At 47.1% G+C, this 13,081-nt stretch overlaps 1 protein-coding gene across 2 annotated transcripts in view; it reads left to right on the top strand.

Annotated features, from left to right (window-relative positions):
- LOC137422091 (cadherin-17-like) overlaps window positions 1-13,081 on the top strand; it is a 327,803-nt gene that overhangs the window by 283,448 nt on the left and 31,274 nt on the right. For both annotated transcript variants that reach the window (XM_068108842.2, XM_068108841.2), the window contains exon 14: window positions 12,352-12,482. In XM_068108842.2, coding sequence (XP_067964943.2) covers window positions 12,352-12,482 — 131 coding nt within the window. The remainder of the gene's footprint in view (window positions 1-12,351; window positions 12,483-13,081) is intronic.

Here is a 13,081-nt window from a genome sequence, read left to right as displayed (position 1 = left end):
CAGGTCCACGCTCCGGGCTGGAAGCGAACAGCCAGCGGCAGCTTCACGTATTCGGTTTCACACACGGTCGGACAATGTCAATTGACTACTGTATTGTTGTCGCCGTCACGGACCCACTCTTCTGCCTCACGATCCAGCGGTATGCTCGCCTGGTACCTCCCTCATCTGCCGGATCACGTCTCTCTCTCAAAAGGCTTCGCGCTCGCGCTTATATTATGTGTGTTGGAATCAATGCGCGCTTCATAGAGCCACGCCCGCGATGGTACCTCACCAGCCCTGGTTGGTCGGTAAGGGCTTGCTGACTCCGATGACGAGTCGACGTGCCACACCTTGTTCTGGCGGCTCTGCCCCCTCCTTCCTCGGCTTGACCGCATGGCTAATGGCAGTTTGGGGCCAACAACTGCATCAAGGCAAGGAGCAGCGAACGCTGCTTGACCGTTACTTTGCAGAGACGTGGGTGAGGCGATTGGGGGCTCGACCGTTACTTTGCGGAGACGTGGGTGAGGCGATTGGGGAAATTTAAAGGGGCCTATCTTATTTGATTAATGCAATGCAGATTCAACTATTGGGAACAGGTCCTTAACTGAAACGCATAATAATGAAATAACTACGAAGAGGTCCTATGGTTCGCTACGTGTTGTACATGGACTAACTAGGGTGCGATATTTAACAAGCCAATTGATAGGGATATTTACAGGGGAACATATATAAGGGAAACATTTACTAAAATTTACTAGTGAAGGTTCTAAAAACCGTAACAATATATATATATATATATATATATATATATATATATATATATATATATATATATATATATATATATATATATATATATATATATATATATATATATGTATATATATATTTACACCTACATATATATATATATATATATATGTGTATAAGTTCAAAACACACCTGGTCACATGTGTGCCGCACTGACCGGGTCCTCAGTCAAGGTCCTCAGCATCATCCCGTTTCGGCCCTTCAACCTCGATACGGTCAGCTAAGGTGGGCCAGCAGGTCACATACACATCCACATGCAGCAACTACACCTGGATACGTATATACCCCCACCCCCAGCCAGTGCAAACGCAGACTACAACAACAACAGCACCTCCGCATCCAGAATCCACAGCACCAAACAAACATGGTGGAACACTCAAACACCCACCTTTATACCCTTCACCACTCACCAACAAAACACACCAGATCATTCATACACACACATACACACCCATACACACACATACACACACATACACACACACAACACCAACCAACCAACCACCTACCCTTACAACATACACCACTCAACATACAAAAACACACACTCATGCAAAAATGAATTCATGAAAAAACACCCACCCTCACCCACTCACTCATATACACAAAATAAGAAATAATAATAGTATTCACAAATAATAAACATAAACAAAGGTGACAAAAAAAATAAAATAATAATAAACCACGCACAACCAACCTACACCGTTCGACGTGCCTCCATAAACTTCCTCCATATCCAAAATGAGCCTTTCAAGGCAACCTGGGCCACCTTGTCACACATCCTCCTTCGTCTGTCCCACACACTCCCAGCCTAGCAAAAAATGCAGAAAAGGAATTGCCAATATACCTTCTACACCCCACCTCAAATGGCTGACACGAAACTCGCCAACCCTTCTCCCGGCACTCTGCCTCCAGCTCACTGTACTTTCCTCTCTTCCTCTTGTGCACCTCCTCCATGTTCTCTTCCCAAGGTACCGACAATTCCCCTAAGATGACCTGTCTTGTTGCACCTGACCAAATGACAATGTCAGGCCGCAACCTTGTCACACAGATCTCCTCTGGGAATACCAATTGTGGCTTTAGGTCTGCCACCACCTGCCAATCACAAGCATCTGACAGCCCTCTTGCTTTCCACCTCCTCCTCCTCCTCCTCCTCCTCTTCTTTCCACCTCTTACCACTTGGCCCTCTTTGACAAACCACGTATTCGACAAACCAAGACAAACATATATGACAAACCAGCTCCACGTATTCGTTTTCACACACACGGTCGGACAATGTCAGTTGACTATTGGATTGTGGTCGCCGTCATGGACCCACTCTTCTGCCTCACGATCCAGCGGTATTTCTCCCCTGGTACCTCCCTCATCTGCCGGCTCACCTATCTCTCTCTTGCCTTCTCACCGACTCTCTCATTCAGGTTGCACCTTCTCACCCAACTCGTACCTTCTCTGTAAAAAGGCTTCGTGCCCGCCCTTATATTACGCGTGTTGCAAATCAATGCGCGCTTCATGGAGCCATGCCCGCGATGGTCTTTCGTCAGCCCTGGTTGGCTGGTGGGGGCTCGCTCGCCCCGCCTCGGGTGGTGCGTCGGCGTGCCACGCCCGTGATCTGGCGGCTCCGCCCCCCTTCTTCCTCGGTTTGACCGCATGGCTAATGGCGTCTTGTGGGGAGATAGCAAACCACTCGCACCGCTTTTGAAGGGAACCTTGGAGCCTACTCTTATTTCATTAATGCAACGCAGATTCAACGACTGGGAACAGATCCTTAACTGAAACACATTATAATGAAATAACTACGAAGAGGTCCTATGGTTCGCTACGTGTTGTTCATGGACTAACTAGGGTGCGATCTTTAACACGAGCTCTTAGCTCTTTCACGAGCCTCGATCTTGTATACAAAAAAAAAAAAGAAAAAAAAAAAAGCCAATTGATGGGAATATTTACAGGGGAACATTTATAAGGGAAACATTTACGAGTGAAGGTTCTAAAAACCATAACACAGCACCCGTTTTTCCTCTAGGGTCGTCTCAACCCAAACTAACTTTACTTAATGTGACACTCAGGTGTAGTAGCCCTCTACTATAAACCTTACCCTTGAGTGCGACAGTTTTAAAACAACTACGTATGTCCCGCCTGCTACGTTGCATCCTACCTAACAGACTCACGCCCACAGAATAACCGAATTACGGATTTATTCTCAAACTATACATAAAGCCGGTGGGGAGCATTATTTACAAGACACTATTTGTATTTACACGGCAACCCAGGACCTGTCATTTTGGAAGACAAAAAGAAAAGATCTGAAAAAGAGGAAGAGTATGCACTGCACTGCACCGATACACCATACTCAAGTGCCCGGGGATGCACAATTGATATTGCAGTGCACCCCCGAGCCCAAGAGCATCACAAAGCACCAAATCACCGATCAGCACCAGAAAAACACCAAAGCACCATCCAGTGCTCATTGCACACACATTTCAATAAAAACAACACAAACTGTTGACCGGTTGTTCTGGTTTCTGCTCCCCCTGCTCTGCTGGCCGATGTTTCTTCCTGGTGTTGTCCTTTCTTGTGGCTTGCTGCCTATTTGACAATAATAAAAAGGCACAAAACGCGTCCATTTTTATTTAGGGCCCACAGGGGCCAACTATGGGTGGTCCACCTGTAGGGCAAAATGGGCCACCTCACCGTGGTCCGCAAGCCAACTCTTCTCTGGCCATCATGGCCGGTTCCAGCAGAGGGGCCAGGCCCCAACACGTGGGGTCCATAAGGGTGTGGTGCTTAGCCACAGAAGCGTGTGGTCCATATGGTGCTGCTAGGCCGCAAGTCATGCGGTCCATAAGGTGGTGTATCGATCCAGGCAGGCTGTGCAGCGGCGGCTCGGGCACACAAATGCGGCTACCTGCACACTCCCCCCCCCCCCCCCCCCCGGACCCAAAATAACAAGTCATGAGTGGGGAAGGAAAGGACACAGCAAGCATCGGAGCAAGGTCACAAGGGTACACATCAAAACAAGGCAATGCAGAGGTGAGGTGCGCATGGGAGCGAGCGGTGAAAGCTCGTCCCTATCGTACGTCACCCCCCTGTCACCTACCCTACCCTTGCCCTTACCCCGTATTTACACAACTCTACACATTTACAAATTCGTCACTATCGTCTCGTCTTCCCCATATCTCCCCTAACACCAAATTCATCAACAATCCCAATTTCTCATCAATCCCTCTTTTCCAATTCCTCCTAAGGATGAAGAGATGGAATAATCAAGCACAATGTCACCCCCACGTCATGATGCGTCTCACCATTCCAAAACATTTGCAAAAACTGGTGGTGTGGAGTCTTGTCACCTTGGTGAGTGGATGTAGATGGTGCAAAGAGAATTCAATCCTAACTACCCTCTAAATGACTATAACATTTTTCCTCTACCTGGGGTCTTTCCCTGCAAAACCATTGGCCACTTTACTCTATGCGGTTCTAAAAACCGAACTCCCATTGACCAAACTGTGGTGCTCACCAATTTGGGGTCTCACTCCCCCGATTCAACTCCCTGTGCCTTCGCACAATTTCCGGGCTTGGTCGTGTGGCTCACCAGCAGGTCTACTCACCTGCACACCTCTGCCACTGTAGTTGCCTCCGAGCTTACCTGCTCCTTACCCTAACCTATCTACCTGGGGAAGGCCCTCTGGCGCTCTCCCCACTCAGTGCCCTCTCTGGCACTGGGCTACCCGGGTCCGTCCTCCGGATCGTCGGGCCCCACTGAACAACTCTACTGGCTCCCAGAGCCCACCTGCGGCCTCACCTGGCCGACATCCTAACAGTGGCGGAGTGCCCATTTAACCACACTCACTAACAGACCACACGCCCAGCCATTTCCACTTCACTAATGCACCCATCTAACCACCATTCTACCACACGCACCACAGATGCCAATATCCAACCACAATTTACCTCTACCCTCTACCGACTCTTAAACTACCCTCCCCGGGTATTCGTGAAAGGGGTCCATCTTCCCCATCCACTCCTTTCGCACCAACCACTCCACTCCACGTATTCCACACTACTCACTCCACACCATCCATTCCATACTCCATATATTCCATACCAGATATTTCACACAACCATTCTCCATACACTCCATGCTCCATGCTCCATTTACTCCAGACCACCTATTCCATTCAACCATTCTCTATTCACCTGTGCTCTGCTTGCACACTTGGTGGCACATGCACCCGTCTTTCCTCCAGGCGCATTCGCTCAATACAATGCACAATCACACTTTTCACCATACGCTGCTCAATCATCTCCTTCACACACACTGCATCATTCATGAGCATTGCCTCTCAATTCCTCATTTCAATATTCTCACCAGCAAGAACTTCCATACGCAATGCCTCATTCAATAAACCACACCACAAACACACTGCATCATCTGATCTACCTGGTTTTCCCTCTAACTTCGTGCTTCCTGTCTTCCCTTGTACTATTGCACATCCCACGTCATTATAATCCACTAATCTGCTACGTCCCCCCTACAGGTACAATGTCGCTACTTAAATCTAACGTTACCTATGGTCATCTTTCTCGAAATTCCTATCATTTTATCCTAACCCTCCCAGGCTAGTTTGCACAGCCAAAACCCCATAACTATTGCTCATGTGCCCGGGTGGATGGGAGGGATGGCAGAGTTGCCATCCCTCCACATCGGGCGTCTCCCATTATCAATTTTGCCCATCCAAATTTTTTTTTTTTGCCAATCAAATTGCCCATCAAATTTGCCAATCCAATTTGCCAATCATCAATTTCCTACCCCTATTCGTCCATTATTCTGAGCCTCGGTGCGTCATTACATCATTAAAACTCAGCTTCGCAAAGCCGCGCAATGCATACGGGTGGTTTGGTCTCCTGCAGGTTGGGTCCATCCGGCATTCGGCTCAGGGGAGGAGGTTTGGTTGGGCCAAGGTTGAAAGCACCATCCTGGCGCGGGGCCTTTCGCTCCCATGCGCGGTGGGCCAACCTTGCCCGGGTGGAACGCCACCACCACAAGGGGGCGACGTTCCGATCCCTCCTACCTTCCCTCGAACCGGGCCGGTCGCCTTGCCTGGCAAAGCCCGGACTCGACCGTGCGGGGCAGGGCCCAGACCGGATCGTGCACGATGCTCCGAACAGGAGCGACGCAGCACCGATCCCCGCCGGCTCCCGCAATACCCAAAGCCCGGTACGGACCGGGAGCTCGCGTCAGCCAAACGTCAGTCTAACCGCTATCCCGTTTAACGTCGATGCTTTACTCGCATGCTTACATGCATACGCGACCCCTTTTACACTCACACCTCCAGGTGTCTCAGTGCCTCTCGTACATCCCACGCATTCTACCACTGTACTCGCTCATGCGTTCTCTTTCGCTCCATACTCCGGTCTACTCATAACGCTCACCACACAATCTCGCGCACATTCTTGCGCATCCATTCCACCATTCGCACACCCTGTTACACACCACTCCTCTTGCACACCTTCTTGCGCACACTCATCGTTCACACACTTCGTTCCACACCTTTCTTCGCCCGTTACGTCCTCCGTAACACTCATCACGGGTGTGCACTCTTCTGCACACCCAATCATCACCGCACACTCTCGTGCCAACTCTTGCGCACACTCTCCGGTTGCATCCTCTGCAACACTCCCCATCACGCGCTCCGATGTTCCCTCCTGCACACGCGCCACAACCAGCTCACTCTCCGTGTCGCACTCCGTACACTCGGTTTCGCACATACCCTCCGACGTGCATTCGCTCTCGCACCCGGTATCACTCCCATACTCTGTCACACACTCACTCTCCGACGCACACTTTTCCCCCACAAGCGCACCATTTCCACCCACACCACTCACAAGGGACCTTCCACAAACGCCCGGGTGCCGTCGCAACCCCAAGCACGCGAAAATTCTTTTTGCGCCAAACATCCTCCTGCAACATCTCCCCGCACAATATACAGCACGACTCACCTGAGCGCTGCTTCTTCTTCGCTCCAACACCTGCAAACTTTCATTTGGGTTAAGCACAGCATCGTGATGTGAGCACGGACTTTGCACATTATCCATCTTTTCCTCCAATGAGTGGTTTTCTAAGTCCGGCGTCTGCTTAATCCCAATTTCCACTATTGGTTCGGTTTCTTTGCCAATTAGAATTAATTCCCTTCCTTTATCTTCTTTTCCCTCGGCGACCGCTGGCTCTAATAAAATTTCCTTTTCTACCTCGGTGGTCGCCGGCTTCCCCATACCACAGGTCGCGATCTCTACCCCGGTCCAGTTACCTGTGCTTTGCTCCAACTTGCTCAACCCGCGCTCCTCGACTCGCGTTACCTCATCGCGTACCCGTGTGCTTCTCCCGCTCAACATGCGATCAATGTCCTTCCTCACTTTTTTAATATCACCCCCGGATTCCTCCCTCATCCTTTTTATTTCCTTTCCCATTGGAGATTTGGCCCATATGTTTATTGCCCTTCTGGATTCCTCAGTCACGTTTCCACACCTCAATTTTTCCATTTGTGCATCAAAGTATGCTTTCCATTCAGTCGAGGACATCCCAATGTAAAACCCGGCTTGCACAGCGGGCTTTGTTGGCGCTGCCATGTGCGAGGTGCCGCCATATTGTGCGCCTGCAACCCCCGCTACTGCACCTTCTTTGCTTTCCTCCCGCATTACTCCCACTGTTACACCTCTGGGGTCCTGGGTTGCCTCTAAACCCTCTTCTATCTCCACCACCGTAATCCGATCACCTTGACCATCCATGGCACGATTTAATTTGGATGTTCGACTAAAATTTCGGCCGCTCCCAATTTTGACCAAATTTTATTTTTGATGATAAAAATTTGGTTCGGGTCCAATCCCACTCCTCGACACCAATTGTTACGGCCAATAGCACAATTGGTGTCCAAAATTTGGTCTAAATAAAATTTAGTCCCAGGTTCCAGATCCCAACTCCTGACTACCAATTGTTACAGATCTCAGAGATGGCACTCCCCTTAGCAAGGGGGGGTTAATCCCCTTGGCCTGTTAAGCTGGCCATCTCTCGTCCTGGTACTTGTAACGCTCTTTTGCGGGGTGGAATTGATCAGGGTTATTGGTCAAGGTGTTCTCCCAATACGTCTACCAATCCCTCTGCAAAACAGGGAGACAAGTACCGCTCGAACCACGGACAAGATGGTATTTGCCGAGCAGTTTATCAATCCGCGGTTCGAGCCGTTATCAAATGACGAAACCCGATTCCGAGCATTGGCCAAATCGTGCCACAGGTATTCAATCAGGGAAAAGACTAAAGCGATCGGGGAAGAATGAAACCAAAAGGGAAAGAAATAACAGACATTTATTAATTATTTACAAAACCAAAGAAGAGGAGGGACAAAAGTAACATACAGAAGAAGAAGAAGACACAGGGCAAGCCTTAAAACAGTCTTATATTATACCCCAGACAACAAACAGAACAGACAACAGACTTACACGACAAGGGAATAGCAGGCAGGAATCACTGGACTAAGAAGAAGGGTCCGTGCAGGTGAGAGGGTAGGACGGGCCGGTGCGCAGTGTCAAAGGTGGCCCCAGTCCACGCTATGGGCTCGAGGCGAACAGCCAGCGGCAGCTCCACGTATTCGTTTTCACACACACGGTCGGACAATGTCAGTTGGCTATTGGATTGTGGTCGCCGTCACGGACCCACTCTTCTGCCTCACGATCCAGCGGTATTTCTCCCCTGGTACCTCCCTCATCTGCCGGATCACCTCTCTCTCGTGCCTTCTCACCGACTCTCTCATCCAGGTTGCACCTTCTCACCCAATTCGTACCTTCACTGTAAAAAGGCTTCGCGCCCGCCCTTATATTACGCGTGTTGCAAATCAATGCGCGCTTCATGGAGCCACGCCCGCAATGGTCTTTCGTCAGCCCTGGTTGGCTGGTGGGGGCTCGCTCGCCCCGCCTCGGTTGGTGCGTCGGCGTGCCACGCCCGTGATCTGGCGGCTCCGCCCCCCTTCTTCCTCGGTTTGACCGCATGGCTAATGGCGTCTTGTGGGGAGATAGCAAACCACTCGCACAGCTTTTGAAGGGAACCTTGGAGCCTACTCTTATTTCATTAATGCAACGCAGATTCAACTACTGGGAACAGATCCTTAACTGAAACACATAATAATGAAATAACTACGAAGAGGTCCTATGGTTCGCTACGTGTTGTTCATGGACTAACTAGGGTGCGATCTTTAACAAGCCAATTGATGGGAATATTTACAGGGGGACATTTATAAGGGATGCATTTACTAAAATTTACTAGTGAAGGTTCTAAAAACCGTAACAATATATATATATATATATATATATATATATATATATATATATGTAGATATATATATATATATATATATATATATATATATATATATATATATATATATATATATATATATATATATATATATATATATATACAGTCACGTGTAAAAGTAAGTACACCCCATGTAAAGTTTTGACTTTTTCAACATATATCAACGTACAGCTACTTGATCTTCATTTCAACAATATTGATAGATAAAGGTGATATAATATAACAAATATCATGAAACATTTACATTTTGTAGTCCATTGTATAATTTAAATAAAAATAAATGCAAATTTCACATGTGGAAAAAGTAAGTACACCCTTGGCTCTAATAGGTGGTATTGCCCCCTTTGGCAGAAACAACCTCAAGAAGGCGTTTCTTATAACTGTCTACCAGTCTCTGACATCGACTGGGAGAAATTTTTGCCCACTCCTAAATGCAGAATTATTTCAGCTGTGCAAAGTTTGAGCGGTTTCTTGCATGCACAGCTCGTTTCAAATCCCCCCACAACATCTCGATGGGATTTAGATCCGGGCTTTGACTTGGCCATTCCAGAACCCTCCATTTCTTTCTTTTCAGCCATTCCTTGGTGGATTTACTGGTATGTTTAGGGTCATTGTCATATTGCAAGGTCCACCTTCGGTTGAGCTTCAACTTTCCGACAGATGGCCTCACATTATCCTCAAGCACCCTCTGGTACAATGAAGAATTCATAGTGGATTCTATGATGGTCAGCTGCCCAGGCCCTGATGCAGCAAAGCTGCCCCAAACCATAATGTTTCCACCACCATGCTTTACAGTTGGTATCAGGTTCTTGTGGTCAAATGCTGTCTTTGGTTTTCGCTAAACATGTCTTCTGGTACTGTGGCCAAATAGCTCTACCTTTGACTCCTCTGTCCAAAGCACATTGTTCCAGAAGTGCTGGGCTTTGCCTTGGTGTTCATTGGCAAACTTTAGTCTTGCCCTGATGTTCTTTCTGGACAGCAAAGGTTTCCTCCTGGAACACCTCCCATGTAGATCAAATTTGTGCAGCCTCTTTCTAATGGTAGACTCGTGCACTTTGACATCAACAGCGGCAAGAGCTAATTGTAGGTCCCGTGATGACATTCTGGGGTTCTTAGAGACTTCTTTCAGCATCTTGCGGTCTGCTCTCGGGCTGAATTTGCTGGGACGGCCTGGCCTGAACAAGTTGGCAGTTGTTTGGAATCTTCTCTACTTGTAGATGATCTTCCGGACAGACGAATGATTGATTTCTAATTGTTTGGAGATCTTTTTAAATCCCTTCCCAGACTCATAGGCATCTATAACCTCCTTTCTGAAGGCCTCAGAGAGCTCTTTTGATCTAGGCATGGTGATGCCACACACTTCAACAACAAAAAGCAAACCAAACTAAATGTCTGAGGTTTAAATAAGACAGGTTCCTCCAAGATCCTCTCTGACGATGTTCTAATCATTTGCACCTGAGCTGGTGCACCTGATTCTAATTTTAGGTATTTGAAGTAGTGATAAATGTAGGGGTGTACTTACTTTTTCCACATGCGAAATTTGCATTTATGTTTATTTAAATTATACAATGGACTACAAAATGTAAATGTTTCGTGATATTTGTTATATTATGTCACCTTTATCTGTCAATATTGTTGAAATGAAGATCAAATAGCTGTTTGTTAAAATATGTTGAAAAAGTCAAAACTTTTCATGGGGTGTACTTACTTTTTCACGTGACTGTATGTATATATATATATATATATATATATATGTATATATATATATATATATATATATATATATATATATATATATATATATATAAATAAATATATATATATATTGTTGCGGATCTCCGTGCCGGCCTTTTCCCCTTACCAAGGGGGGATTAGTCCCCTTGTCTATGACTCGCCGACGGGACCCGGGACCTATGACGTCCTTCCCGGACAGCGCGAAGTAGGGTCGTAGGACTAATCACTAATACCTAATTACCCGCGCTGCCCAGAAACGAGGAAATAAGCCCCGCTCGACTCATGGGTGTTGGTGGATACGCCGAGCGTTAGCGAACCCGTGACCCAAGCCGTTATCAATGACTAAACCAGATCCAAGCGGTTCTTAATCGTGCCACGATTACCCAATGATGGAAATCACAGAAACGGTCGAATTTGGAAGAAAGGAAGAACAGAATTTATTTACACAATGTACAATGGTTCAGCAGAAGAAGACACAGTTCAGTCCTTAAGCAGTCTTGTACTTATCACCTGGACAAACGGGCCCGTTCACACTCAGACTAACTCGCACGGGGTTTGCAGACGAAAATCAGCACGTCCAGGGATGGCGTCCAGGCAGCTCGCTCTCCGGTCCCCAACTCGCACCGCGAAGAAGATGAATACAGCGGCCGGGAGCTCTCCGCGTGTCGTTGGCACGCATGGGATTATTACAGGGCGAACGGTAGGGCTGGCTTTGGCATTTAATCACTCGCGTGGCTGCGTATGTAATAGTTCAACATATGGTCACAATGCGCTTCCAAGTCCTCGATACTGTCGTGTGCACGCGCGTCCTCGTGAGTTCTCCAACAACAAATCCTCATCAGTGCTCTCCAACACGTCCTTTCAAGGGCTTTGTGCAGAGGCTTATATAGCCTTGCCCAGCGAACCTTCCAGCACTTGCTAGACGCGTCTTGCCACGCCCTATCACACCATGCCCTCCGAGCCCTGGTTGGCTGTTGCTCCTACCCGTCACCGCCTCTGACGTGCTCCTCGACTCTGCCACACCCTGACCATGCGCTCCTCCCCGCTTTCAGGCCTACCTCATGTCACTGGGCTATTTCGAGCGAACTAAGGGCAGCTAATGCTGCTGGCAGCCAAAGCGCAACACACGGAGGGATGCCAAATGGGGCGCGGGATCAATTATGCCCACTGAAGTAATTGGGGGGTGGCGCAAAGATGAAAGGGACCTAAGCTCATTTATTTACACAACGCAGATATTACTAGGGAAGTGGCCTACTCTTACACATACTATGACATATCTAATACTCTAAGTGGGCCTACGTGTTGCTTGTGGACTAACTATGGGGGGCAAACCTTAAACTTTAATAATGTCATATGTACAAATCTCAAAACCGTATCAATGTATATATATATATTTGTTGTCGGGAAAATGTTTGTGATATGCCTTGGACTCACAGTTGACCTTTGAATGATTTCCATATTCATTACAGATACTCACTTGATGGAGATCATTTTAAGTGGTTTACAATCGACAAGAACGGAGTGATCAAAGTTGTTCAACATCTTGATAGAGAGAAGTCTGGACCGGCGTACTCGATACATGTCATTGCTGCGGATGGAGGTAGGCCCCTTATGTGTATACAGGATTTCACTGAGTTAGCAGGAAGATAATAGTTATCACATTAATAAATCTCCACCGAGTTAGCAGTAAGTTAAATAGATATCACATTAATAAATCAACAATTCAGCTCTTCAATGAAAACCAATTGTACAATTGTTCATCAAGGTTAACCTCCACGTTTGGTTATATAAAGTGTTCATCAAGGTTAACCTCCACTTTTTGTTATATAAAGTGTTCATCAAGGTTAACCTCCACGTTTTGCTATAAAACTTGTTCATCAAGGTTAACCTCCATGTCTTGTTATATAAAGTTTTCATCAAGGTTAACCTCCACGTTTTGCAATAAAACGTGTTCATCAAGGTTAACCTCCACGTTTTGTTATAAAATGTTTCAACGTAAAGTATCAAAGTACTGCATTTACCGCTACATATACAGGTATGTTTTTGTCCCATCGTCATGGTCACACCTCAATGCATGTACAATCTTCAGGACAGGTATGCACCCATTTCAAGTCATCTAATTCCGCATCTTCATCACCTTCAAACTCAATTGCACCCAGTTCTTCATCAAGTGTTCTGAGAAGATGGAAATACCAAATT

This window comes from Myxine glutinosa, chromosome 2, assembly GCF_964187855.1.
Source record: "Myxine glutinosa chromosome 2, kmMyxGlut1.1, whole genome shotgun sequence".
Lineage (NCBI taxonomy): Eukaryota > Metazoa > Chordata > Myxini > Myxiniformes > Myxinidae > Myxine > Myxine glutinosa.
The sequence above is the reverse complement of the archived record's forward strand: the minus strand, read 5'-3'. Positions and strand labels throughout refer to the sequence as shown.